This window comes from Capricornis sumatraensis, chromosome 14 (assembly GCF_032405125.1).
Source record: "Capricornis sumatraensis isolate serow.1 chromosome 14, serow.2, whole genome shotgun sequence".
NCBI lineage: Eukaryota > Metazoa > Chordata > Mammalia > Artiodactyla > Bovidae > Capricornis > Capricornis sumatraensis.
This window is the reverse complement of record NC_091082.1, coordinates 67,128,285-67,141,943: the sequence shown is the minus strand read 5'-3', so window position 1 is coordinate 67,141,943 and position 13,659 is coordinate 67,128,285. Positions and strand designations below refer to the sequence as shown.

At 39.2% G+C, this 13,659-nt stretch overlaps 1 protein-coding gene across 2 annotated transcripts in view; it reads right to left on the bottom strand.

Annotated features, from left to right (window-relative positions):
• RASAL2 (RAS protein activator like 2) overlaps positions 1 to 13,659 on the bottom strand; it is a 386,680-nt gene that overhangs the window by 14,173 nt on the left and 358,848 nt on the right. The window contains exons 10-14 of one of the 2 annotated variants that reach the window (XM_068986041.1): positions 9,931 to 10,075; positions 9,068 to 9,304; positions 7,181 to 7,382; positions 4,929 to 5,128; positions 3,092 to 3,953 (exon numbers count right to left, since the gene is read on the bottom strand). In XM_068986041.1, coding sequence (XP_068842142.1) covers positions 3,092 to 3,953; positions 4,929 to 5,128; positions 7,181 to 7,382; positions 9,068 to 9,304; positions 9,931 to 10,075 — 1,646 coding nt within the window. The remainder of the gene's footprint in view (positions 1 to 3,091; positions 3,954 to 4,928; positions 5,129 to 7,180; positions 7,383 to 9,067; positions 9,305 to 9,930; positions 10,076 to 13,659) is intronic. The other variant, XM_068986042.1, reaches the window with a different exon arrangement.

Below are 13,659 nucleotides of genomic sequence, written 5' to 3'. Positions count from 1 at the left end.
CAGAGCTTACATAGGGTGTCTCTGGAAAAAATAATTTTGTTTTAGGGCAAAAAGGGCCTGAGAAAGCAGTTTCCATTGATCTTATTAGTTAGCCTGGCTATGCTTGAGGCTGACTGAGAATAGGCCAGTTCCCTGTTTAGTTACTAGACATAAATAAGACGTGTTACTTTCAACTTCTTCCTAATCTGAAATAATCAGGTTCCCAAAAATGAAGGCCATTTCTCCTATCAACACCAAAGAAAGGGCTGACTAAATCAGTAAACTCTGAGAATCCGAGAAGAGGTTGGTTAGGGGAGGGTTCAACAAATCCCAAAGTGAAAACTGTAACATCATTCTAATAGACTTGGCAAATACCTAGCTAAAAAGCATCTTCAAATTTGAATTTCTCAGGTTAGGTAACATACTGTATCTGTAAATAAAGTCTATTATGCACACAGAGTACATAACAGATCAAAAAAGATGAAGAGGAAAATTATTAAAAAGCCAAAAAGGGTCCAAAAATTAAAAGATGGCTTCCTAAAATATTCCTTCTCTGTAGATTGTTCAACTTCCTACTCAGTGGATGGAGAAGGACTGAAGCTAGTTACACTGTCAACAATGGCCTCTCCTTCGTGCCAAGATACAAATGGAATTTGCATGGGACAAAGCCTCCAATAAGTATAAATGCCTGTAGAACAATCTCCACAAAGAAATCCTCCAGTATTGGGGGAGAGAAGAATTTTCCAGCATAATAATTTGCAAGTAAAATATGTAAAGGAATTTATGTAAAAAATGTGCTGATTAGATAGAACATCAGAGGCTTCATAGGAATGAGATGAGAAAAGCAAGCAGGAAAAAAAAAAAAAAGAACCAAACAACAACAACAACAACAACATAAGCTTGAAAGAATAAACCGTCTGCATAGAAAAAGTCAGTGTTAGGAAAAAAAAACAGAAATCTGAGCAATCAAAATACAGCAATTTCCAGTTTAACTGATATGACAGTGGCATTACCAGCAAAGGCACAACCAGAGATGAATATTTAAAGTTGTGCTAGGGGATCTTGCTATGGCTATGCCCCACTTCACGACAATGTAAGAGAGACGTTCCCAAGGTCATTAATGGCTATGGCTAGAAAGCATTTTAATTGGTGTCTGAAGACCATTTGCATTTGCTACCTTCCATCCGTCTGGACAGTTTTCTATTCCCACACAGAATCATGTAGTGCTTACATGATCGATGTTAAATTTCCATATAGCAGATATATTATAAATGACAGTTTCAGGTGGTCACACAAAAGGCTATTTAATTTACAGTATCTATAAATAGTCAGTCTGAGTCATGGATCCTAAGAACTGAGGACAATATGATAAAGCAGGGAAGGGTAAGCATTCTTCTTTTCTGTCTAGGGTTTGAACTAAGTCCAACTTTGCAAAGTAGGCAGAGGGCCCTCTGCCCTGTCTTGCCCCTCTCTGCCAATCTGATATTCTTCTCTACTCCTGCTCTCATCCTCAGGGCCCTCATGTTGCACTTAATGCCCCATGTAGACACTTGCCTCTACACAGTATTCCATCTCTAAAATTACTTTTCTCTTCTCCTCTCAATAAACACTTCAGTTCTCTGAAAGGGCCTGATGTCAACTAGAAGCTAGCATAAAACCAAGTGTGGAAATTTATTCACAATAAGATGTGAAAGACTGATAGCTTCCTAACACAAATTAAATGTATACATAATATATATACACACACACAAGATATATAGAAAAGCATTTTCATTCAAAGAAAGGGAAAAATTATATAATATAATCTTTATGTAAATTTTTTTTCCTTTTCTTTAAATGAAAATGTGCATTTAATCAAATGAATTGATGAAATTTTGGGAAATATAACAAAAAAATATGAAAAATTTAAGACTGAAGAAAAAGTATTTCTCAGAAAAGAACTGACCAATTAGGAGGTTTTGCCCAGGAACTTGGCTACCAGAATCTACCTAAGTTTTTCATCCCTTCTTCTACTTCTGTATCCAAGGATTCTGTAAACATTCTACTTTTTTTAAAAAAACAATAATTATCAAAGTAGTGGCAAGGGCTCTGATTACAGCAGAGAGGAGGCAGAAAGAGCCAAATCAGTAAATGCCTATCTATAAAAATGCAAATATATTAAAGAGATACATTGGTGTCTCATTGTAGTCTCCTCTGACCAGTGATTCTGCTGACTAAAGGATTTGTTATAGAACTTGTTTAATCACTTGTTTAGTGATTAGTTTTCAAAAAAAATTCAATGAAGCTTTTTAGGAGAAGGTTCTCTTTTAGATGAAAGTAAGATACGTATATACTCATTCTTAGTTCATTTCGAGAGCAAAATATGTCTAGGTGCCTCAAAATGTAATATGTAAGGAAGAAATGATTAAATTCTTAAGAAACCTTTCTTATCTGTGAAGAAAAAAGTTTGATAATCTTATATTAAGTTTAGGTGTGATACTAGCTGGGCTTGTCCATGTAAACAGAGAAAGAATAGATTTGCATAACCATTTAGTGAATACTTGTCAACCACCTGTGTTTCTTTCTATCTTATGACCTCTCTCCTTTACCTTGCCTCTACAGGTGTTCAGTTTATTTTTCTAGTTATTTTCAGGAAAAGGCACATGGGACTTGCTATTTCCAGAGGGAACTGGGGTGTGGAGTAGAGAGTAGGTATATCAAACTCTTGGCTCAGAATGCAAAACTTTAGTTTGGAATCTTACGGGAAAAAAATAAGGAGGATAAATGTGCAGATTCCCAAAACACATCCTAGTTGATCTGGCCTGTAGATTTCACATCTTAAGTTTCCAACCATTCACTCAGCATCACAGATCTGTGCTCGGTGCTGAGAGGTAGCTCAGCTGCTTGAAGAGATAGAAAGGCGCCTGGGTGTTGAGTCAGGCTACATTCTGCTGCCTCACCTAGCCAGAAACCTCCCAAACTTTTCATTTCCTCTTTCCATTAAAAGGTTGCAAAAGATCGTTTTAAGCCGAAACCTTGTTAGTGACTGCATTTCCCAGTGATGTATGGACAGAGAACCGAGGACACAGCAGGACCAAGCGGCAGGCAGTCCCGCTCTGGCGCTCATCCCTACCTGCTGGGTCTGCTGCCTCTGGATGGCTCTCACTTTGGGGACCGGGCTCTCTCTGGAGGAAGAGGACTGCTGTCGGGACCGGCTCCCGTTCTGCAGGGGCTCGGCCACCAGAGCTGCCGATGCCACCGACATGCTCCCGGTGCTCCGCAGGGAGGCGCTGTGTGGCAGGGACGGCGGGGCTTTGGCTCGGGCGCCCAGCCCCGCTGGGTCCATCTTCCGGAGCTGGGTCTGCCCCGTGCTGTTCTGCCGCGGCAGGGCGAGAGGTATGTGTCTGTCGGGCATGGTGTGGCGTCTGGAGAAGTCCTCACTCTGCGTGCTCCGTTTGGTGAAGTCCTCCATGCTGCTGTTGCTGGGTCCGCTGAGTTTGAAGTCTTCACTGTTACTTTGGCTCCTGGAACTGGCAGTGCTTAAGTTCTCCAAACTGGAGTCCACAGAGGCCTTTGGCATTGCGGGAATGGGGTTACTGAGGTGATAGACAGGGTTCTGGAAGGACAGGGGCTGGAGGCTGCCTGGCTGGTTCAAGGCTGGGTGCAGGGGCCTTCGCACTTGGGGTGCACTCTGGGGGGTGCTCTGGGTCTCCCGCAGTTGCTTGATGCTGGCCACCTGAGTTATGGAGAGCTGGCTTCCGGTCAAGCGCATGGGCACGTCGAGCATCACAGACGGATGCTCCGCTTGGGCGGCGTGCGACTCCTGAAGGTCCATGAGGGAGATGCTGCGGCCATTGGGGAGACTACTTTCCTTTTCATCCTTTTCCGAGTAAGTCATGCTCTGGGAGGAGACTTGCTGGACCAGCAATAATGTTTTCCCTCTGAAATAACTGTCTGTGTTGTCCTGGCTTGGGGATTTTAGTTTGTGCAAATCACTGTGAAAAAGGAAAGGACCCTTCATTACTCCTGAGGCAAATTTAACAGTTAAGATTTCCTCAACTCAGGCATATAAACTCCTCAGAAAGCTCACAGGCCCGGTGAGCCTTCCTTACTAGTTTCTAAGCCCAGATTTCATCATCACAATACTCAGAATAAGATCCAACATTTTCAGTTTTTCTCCAAAGGTGGGGGATAACACTGTGTAGACCACCTCCATCCCCATCTTAGATTTTTACTAGAATTCCAATCATTTCCTAGTTAGGTTTTAAACTACCCGAGGTATTTCAATTCATAGTTAATTGGTTCTGTCTAACCCTTCCAGAAGCCCTCAGTGTACAACCAAAGGATCCCTACTACAGGAACAGGTCTTGCCAACACAGAAAACAAAGTCTAAGCATCAACATTGTATCCACCTGTCCAGCTGACACAGCGGTTTCTAAATTGATTTCAACTGAGCTTCTCAGATCTCTGAGTGCTACAATACATGAAAATACCAATTTCATAGAGCCCTTAGTCTTCTATTAGGCAGGACATATGTTTTTATAAGTCACTCAGTCTTGTCTGACACTATAGCCTGCCAGGCTTCTCTGTCCATGGGATTCTCCAGGCAAGAACACTGGAGAGGGTAGCTATTCTCTTCTCCAGGGGATCTTCCTGATCCAGGGATCGAACCTGGGACTCCTGCATTGCAGGCAGATTCTTTACCGTCTGAGCCACCAGGAAAGCGCAGGCTTTTTTATTTAACTAAGTTTCTTTGAATATAACTCTACAATATCATTTTAGGAGAAAAGTATCCTAGATTATGTGTATTATTATGACAAACAATTGGATTTCTCTCAGAAGATTCTTTTCAATTGCTCATGACTTTAAAGCTGTACATTCAGCAACGAAGTTCAATAGATTTCCCCACAAATCTCTAAACATCATCTCCCTCTGAGGTAAGCAGTTCCAGTTCTTTCCTAAGTTCATACCTGTCAGTAGGGTCTTCAAATATTTTCTGCAGCCCAGAGGAGAGGCTTCCACTGACATTTGGACTGGAGTTATGCTCAGTGAAGCGTCTCAGTTGCTGTTGTATTGGTGTAGGATTAGTCAGAGATTTAGTAATATCAGCAAGAACACGAGGGAGAGGTCCCAATTTTGCCACGGTCGCCTGTAGGAAGGAATTTTCACCCTAGTTGGATAATAAGCATTGTGATATCCACCACAGATTGTTTTTGGGACAACGATGCCATTGATGGAGGGGTGGAGGTTGGAGGGAAGGGTAGGTGTTTGCGTATGGGAGTGGCAGGTTGACAATGCATTGTTATGGAGCAGCAGAACCATGGCGTCGAGATGAATGGAGGAGGCGAAACAAGGTGCAGCAGACATTGAGGAAAGAAAGGAAACAGAAATTAGGGTTATGCAAATAAAAATGAAAAGACATGCTCAAAACAACCAGACTATTGCCATTCCAACCAAAATAGGCATGCAAAGCAAACTAAATCTTTGGGAGGCTGGTAGATCAAGGTAGGGGAAGGGAGGGGAAGAACCAAACACCTTCTAACCAAAAAGGAATTTAGGACTAGAGGGCTGGCTAGTGTGATGAAACTTCCAAAGACAAGGGATCATGTGAGGAAAGAAATGCATGCCAGCATACAAGAAGGTGATGCATTCAGGGGTCCAGAGCACTGCAGGCCACACAGTTGATAACTGTCATCCGCTAGTCATTTAACCTTGGGAACGTTGACCTACTGCCAAACTGAATTTGCATCAGCAAGACAATGTTTTTGTTTAAACAGCAAAATCAGGTAAACTCTATGAGATATGTTTAGAGGTACTGCTGGTTCCCAAGACCAAACAGATTAATTAAAAAGGAGAAAGTGTGTTTACACAGTAAAGCCTGTTAAAAAGACTTTGCCCCTGAATAAACCAGGTTGATTTCACAAGATATTATAACTGTATCCGCAGCCCACTGATGGTGTTATTCAGTGAAGAATAACCTTTTACAACTTGCTTTATCCATCTCAATCATTTTTTCCTTTGGGGAATTCTCATTCTCATGGGGTCTTATGGGAATCCTTAACCATTAGGTAGTTTTATATGGCTGCCTCTGGGTTTTCCTTGTCTCCTCAACAATCAGTAGACTCTTCAGATGCCAAAGGCCATCTGAAGAATGTCTTTACTCGTTCGATTCTCTGGAGCCGATATTCTTATTCGAGGAATTTACCCTTAGCATAGCCGCAACTTAAAATCTAATGGGTCCATGAGAATAAGAAACAGTATTACTTTATAAATGTGTTAGTACCAGTGGACACCCTACCATTTATATTTCCTTAGGAAAGTGGTCTTTTTTAATAGGTTTTACTCCCTTCTTCCCCATTTTATTGGTGTGTCATTTTTAAAGATAATAGGAAATGGAGGAAAACAAATTATTACAGAAAAATAATTTAAATAACTTTGTTTTCTGAAGTTATTCTAACATACCACCACAGATACTTATAAAGTACCTGTGGCAAACAAAAACATCAATGAATAATTATTGTGATAAACCTAGCCAAAATATGTTAGACTGTTTTCCATAATAAATTCTATTATTTTTTGCAAAATTCCAGAAGGAAGAAAATGATTGACAGGTATATATTTAGTTATTAATATGGTATATAATTTTTAGCTTATAGTCAGAAAATAAAGGGTTAAAATGATCATTTTCTATATTAATTCACATCTGCAGAGGAAAAAAATAATGATTTTCAGATCCCATATAACTCTATAGACACCAATAATTATATTAAACCCTCTGACTTGCATGATAAAATAAATCTCATGATTAGTTACTTAAACACGATAGTCTCAGTATTTTTTTAAGTTCACACTTTTGTTAGAAATTACTATATGAGGTTTCGTCTCATTCTACACTCCATGAATAATGCACCACACATCAATATTCAATATTAGTTTCTAGGAAAACACACACACATATTTACAGAAATATATACCCCATTAATCAAGGTAACTACTTTAAAATAAATGTTAATAATTTCATGGCTTTCTACATTTTCCTGGTTGGTTAGGACACATATTTTACTCAGAAATAATAACAATTTCCTCCCAGACTTCTAGGTCAAAAGGTTGCTTTCAACTAGCAGAAAGCACGAACGCGATCGCTCCGTAGACACGCTGCAGAATTCATGTGGCTTAGGGTACTCTACCTCCCATCTCCCATTGCCCTTCCAGCCTACTTTACCTTATCAAGTTGGGAAACTACTTCCCACAGTAAGGAATGCAAAACTGAAAGCTCTCGGCCCAGATCAATGTAACCATCAAAGCCTGGGGTGTTTGAGATGGTGTCTGGATTAGAGATCTCCAAAAGAAAGCGCTTCATTCCACCCCATTCATGTTCTAAAAAATCATTCATGAATGCCATGTATTCCTCTTTGTTACCAAATCTGAAGTACAGGGAGAGAAAATGAGAAAGAACATATTCAGGAAAAGAGATGTGACCATTTTGAATTGACTTTACACAGAGCTATACTTTTTTTTTAGGGAGGTGACTAATTTATTATCTGTAAGTGATAAGTATTAAAACATACTTTCTTAATATTACATTAATACTCAAAAACTTTGAATGGCTTTCTATTCTCTATAGGGTAAAGACAAAGTGCTTTTTCCCTGGTATTTGAAGCCAGTATAAACATTCATTATCAGTATAAACCTCAGTATCACTAACTTCTTCAAAGTCTCCCAAATATAGTATACTTCTTTTCTTCTCCAAACCTTTGCTTATGCTATTTATTTCTACCAGAGAATTTCCTCTCTTCCTTGTCTGTCTAGGTTCTAGCTATCTTCTGGGCCTGGCTTAAATCCAACGAACATGTTCTAAAATAAGCTAGCAACAATTTTTATAAGAATTAGATCAAATATGGGTAAACATAGATTCCTCTGTTGGCATATATGTAGTGCACACAAAGTTAAACTCGTGCACTTTCAAAGAACCACAGGCTAGAAAACAATGTGTTTCACTCAAGTTCTAATTTCTTCTTTCAATATATTGCTACTAGAAACATACTTAAGCTTCAATATTGAGAACATTTGGGATCAATTCTGCCAGTGTGAACTGCTTCTCAGTGATTTCTTAAAATTATTTCCTATAAACAATAAAAATTATACAAACTTCAGAAAAATTTGAAAACAGTGAAAAGTATAAAGAAAAAAGGATGGCTGTACCAACTCTACCACCTAAACATATCTGCTCTTTATAGTTCAGCACATTTCTTCTCCAGCTGCTTTCTCCTAACTTTTTGAAAAAGTTTAAAACTACAGAAAATTTCAACGAATATACAGTGTAAACCCATATGCCATTTACCTACGGTAACCAGCCGTTCACACTTTGCCAAGTCTGTTTTCACCTTCTCTCTTTTTTTGATTGAACCATTTTAAACTGAGTTGCAGACATAACCCCTAACTAAGTTCATTAGTGCCTGCATCTCTAGAATAATGAATAACTCTTACACAGACCAGTGCCATCATCACGCTGAAACTTTAAGCAGACGTTATTTATAAATCATCTCATATGGAGTTCCTATTTCACCAGCTGTTCCCAAAATGATTTTAATAATTTTTTCTCCAATTCAGATCCAAACACTGCCTTGTCTCTTTTATCCAGAATAGTCCCCACTTCATCTTTTCCATTTTTCATATTGACTTTCTTGAAGGGGTCAGGCCAATTCCTTCCCAACTTTCTTATATTTAGGTTTTTGCAATATCATATTGGGGGATAAAAGCATATACACCATTTGGTGTCCTCTCTCTTTTTTTGGCTATCTCTTTTCTGTCCTCTCTCTTTTTTAAAATAGCACTTTTCATTTAATATAATTATATCTTTATCATTTTCCATACTATTCATAAACACATTTTGTAGTAGCTGCATATATTCCATTGGTGCATGGATTACTTAACTATTCCTCTACAAAGTGAATATTCAAAGTGATGTCAATCTTTTTGCTGTCTTTAATAACATCACGATGAAAATCATGTAATACGAGTGATGAGGTGCCCCATGCTCATCTAAAGGTTAGGCCTCATGTACTTTTAAGTGGCATTTTTAGAAAGTGGTTATGGTAGCTCCGCCTACTTGGCAAAGTTGGCCAGGTTCTGGATGACCTTGGCAATGAGAGTCAGGGTCCGAGATGTGCGGTCATCAGGATACTCCTGCATGAGGTTGAAGAGACTGGGAGACATGATGGCCGGGCACAGAAAACGGAGAAACAGCGAGGCACTGATGAGCCGCTCGCTGATGTCTTGCTTGCCGCGGTTCAGGCACTGCTGTTTCCAGGATGCAAACACTTCTTTCAGCTCGCGAGGAAAAACACTGGGGAAGAAAAAGACCAAAGGTAAAAGTACTAGAACCCATAAAAGCCCGGGTGGATCCCACTGTGGCCCCACAGAGTCAGACTATGAGGAGGAAATAATAGACAGAACTCCACTGATTCACGGCTGAGAGGTGATGGACAAATCATAGACATCCAGATGGAGACCAGAAACCTGATGTTGTAAATCTCAGGAACTAGTGTAAACTAGGTTTTGCAAAGTGGGAAGATGGCATGCAGCTCCTGACTAACCCATTTGGTTTACTCTAGCTCAGCGTAATCTCTTTACAGACTGCTCATCACAAGTCTTCTAAAATCTCATCGACTGCTGGTGAGAACAGTGATCAGAACACATCTGTTTGACACTAGTAAATATGTTTTAAAAGTTCTTAAAGTACTTTTGGTATTCGAGGATGTGGTGTTAATATTCTGGGGAAAGATTACATTTATGTGGATAGTTCAGGGGGACTTCTTACAATATAGGTTTAGATTTTAGACAAAACTGTATTAGGGAAACTTTTAACTTCTCTTCCTTTGGTTGGGAAATCACAGTTAACACTGTGATAACTTTCATATGGAAAAAAGTCAAGTTCCACAAGCAGGGAATGAAGCACTGATAGCGGCTCACCAGTAAGAGTTGATGATCTTGCAGAAAGCCAGCTCACAGCACATTTTCAGGTTGCTCTGATGGTCCAGAAGTTCACTGGATGAACATTTGCTGGGATCCACTTCACAGTTCTCATCTGACTCATACAAAGCTTTGATGAACTCCCCTATTTGAAGAAGAGAAGATGATGGATCGGATAACTATAAATAGTGTCTTCCTGAATAGCACAAAAGAATTTAGGATTTCTGTACTAAAATGTGTAATAGGAACTCTTTCTGGTGCCTGACACGGAGGGCACAAGACTGTTCAGAAAAGGTTATTGCTTTGGAATCTAAGATTTACCACCTCCTACATGTCATGTTTATTTTCCTTATCCTGGAAGTGGAAAAACAGCACTCATTAACACTGTCATCATGATATTTATAAGAAGAATAATGAAACTACTTTAAAAAATGCTACAACTTTACATCTTTTATCTGAAACCACAAATATATTTAATTAGCAGGAACTCATTAAAGACCTCTCTACCTTTTGAATAATGTTGTTACTATTTTAGAAGAATAAATACCCCAGGTCTGAATAAATAGCCCACCTATGCTTTTAAGGGCTAATACTGGTGCCAAACTGAGTGCCAAACTCAGATTCAAGTAAGGGTTTCTAGGTCCACCTCTCCTAATGGGGATAGTAATTCAACATAGCACACAGCACAGCATCTCTTTATATAATTTGGATGTTTTTCCAAATAGATTTAGTTTAGATGCCCTGTTCATACATCTTATCCTTTGTAGAGATATGCCCAGTATTTCCTGAAAGAGCAAATCTTTACCTAATCTGTTTATCCTCCTTTATGAACCGTACCTTGTGTCTGTTCTGTTCTATGCTTCGTGCTATTTTGTGCTTACTTGTTCACACACTCGTCTCATCTTCAGGATGAACACCACTGAAGATCAGGGACTGGGTTCTATTCAAGTTCAAATCCCAAGCCTATGAAATAGCTCCCAAAGCATTGCTGCTGCTGCTGCTGCTAAGTCGCTTCAGTCATGTCCGAATCTGTGCAACCCCATAGACGGCAGCCCACCAGGCTCCTCCATCCCTGGGATTCTCCAGGCAAGAACACTGGAGTGGGTTGCCATTTCCTTCTCCAATGTGTGAAAGTGAAAAGTGAAAGTGAAGTCGCTCAGTCGTGTCCGACTCTTCGTGACCCCATGGACTGCAGCCTACCAGGCTCCTCCGTCCATGGGATTTTCCAGGCAAGAGTACTGGAGTGGGTCGCCATTGCCTTCTCCCCTAAAGCATTGCAGGAGCTCAAAAAATAGTTGTCAGAGATGGTAGTATGGTTTTCTTTTTTTTTTAAATACGTCTTTATGAAAAAGGAGTAGATCTTTCAAAGCTCCTTCCAAATCTGCTCATAGTAACTGAAGTTCAGGTTGGTTACTAATAGATATCATGGAAGTGAACAGTAATTTCTACAAAAAAATTAAGAAGCAGAAGCAATAACAAAGAGTATTTTCTATCAAAATGGCTAGTACTAAGGTAAATGAAAGATTAAAAAAAATAGCTGTGATAAGAGGATGAGAAGTGATTATTTGGAAGTAAAATGCTTGGAGAACAGAAATTTAAATGCTGCACAGAAAAGAAAGTGGTGCAGAGAAAAATTAAAGGCTGTGCAACCAGACAGATCTAGGGTCAAATCCTAGACTCATCACTTAACCAACTGTGGGTGGCCTGAAAATTTACTTAACTGGTCTGAGTTTCGGGTGCCTTATTTGGAAAATAGTGTTAAGAACTCCAATCTGCTGGAGCTATGGTGAGGAACAGGGCATGAAAAGTGTCTAATATGGTGCCTGGGTACTTAGTAGGGGCCCCCACAGTAAGTGTTATGTACACACTTTGTAGTTTTAAAATAACTTTTCATCAAGTGAAAAAAACCAAAGTTAGTGAAAAGGCTTTTAAATTGTTTACCAGCTCTCACAAGATTTCTACTGAACACATCCTCAGTGTCACCTGAGAGGCTCTGTGCACCCACAGATTTCACCTCATTTAAAGAGTACTGGAATTTAAAACTAAATCATCAATGTCAAATACTTGATGTAAAAATCAATCCGCCTCTAAATTTGTATCATTAATATTCAGCTTAATGAGCTCTACCTATTCTGGGGAAATAATACTAATAATAACTTGTGAATTTTGAGAGTATTTTTCTCTTTTCCTTCAAAAAAAGAACCAAATAAATAACTCAAGGGTCTGGAAGTAAATTGACTGTCTAAAGTTTTTTTCCTTTTACCTGATTATATTTAAAATCCTCCGAAATTAAGAAAACTCTTTTCACTTTTGAAACTATAACCTATGTGTCTGATAGTGTGGAAAGTACCACATTGAAAAGTGAACTTTTATAGGTCTGCACCTAGAGGCTGTTTAGCTGATCACAAATTATTGAGACAGATTTAATCCTTTCACGTCTGCTCTCTGGCCTTGGCAGGGTAGGGCGGGGTGGGGGGTGGGGTGGAATGGGACAATTAGGGACAAAGAGGAAAGGTGTTTAAATGTTTAAATTTGAGTTTGTCAGAGGTTAAAGAGTCTGCCTGCAATGTAGGAGACCTGGGTTCGATCCCTGGGTCGGGAAGATCCCCTGGAGAAGGAAATGGCAACCCACTCCAGGACAGAGGAGCCTGGTGGGCTACAGTCCACGGGGTCGCAAAGAGTCAGACACGACTGAGCAACTTCACTTTCACTTTCTACAACGTTCTATACCCATTACTATCTAGCACCCAAATTTCATGTGTCAAAATAAGCCAATAGGTACGGACATATTATTGTTAAAAGGAAATTTGCCTTCGCCATCAATGGTGGAAATCAGGCCATTTTAGAGCCTTTTCTGTATGTCACAGAAGATGGTGTTTCCTGCGTGTCACAGGACATCAACACGAAATCTGATTTCAATTAGAAAAGTAAAAGGGGTTAATGGATGAAAGATTTAAGTCTAACTGAGGCAGAGTCTATGCTACCAACATTAATGTTCTTAATCAAGATAAATGAAGACTGGCTAAAAAGCAGGCAGATATTCTTTAATTTGATTGGCAACTTTTAACTCAGTTTTCTCTAAGCATTCTTCAGGCAGTCTGCAAATAACATCTATTTTTTTTTTTTTTGCCCAAAGTGTATGAAATACAGTAAAACTTGAATTATTCAGAGTGCTCAGCTATACTTATTAATGTGATTTTTTGGTTTTACTAAGACTTCACTGTGAAGTCTTTTTATTTAAAACTTACCATGAAGTCTTATTTAATTGTAGGATTAGAGGCTCCTGTTGTAGCAAGTACAGTATCCTATGATGAAAAAAACAGTCTTTCTAAGGGAACTGAAATTTTTGCACTTCTTCAGGGTTACTTTTGGAAAATCACTTATTACTATTTTGAACCATATAAAATAAGTCTTAATTTACACTGGTGCTAAGACGTATTCTGTAAACTGCTTGCAAAACAGAATTTGTCATAAAAAAATAAAATACAGGAGAAACATTAGCTATCAAGAATTCAGGATTAAAAGGCTAACTAGAAATATGGGGAGTTAGATGGAGAGAAGACAGCAGCATCTCTGTCCTGAAGAAGCTTACTAATTAATTTTGCTTGTGTCTTGGAAGCAGCAGTCATTTTTACCACCCTGGCCCTTGCTCTTGGGTTACAAAAATGATAATAGAGATCTTTGTGGGGTTATGTGAATTTCTTCCCCTGCTCACTGAATTTTCATATC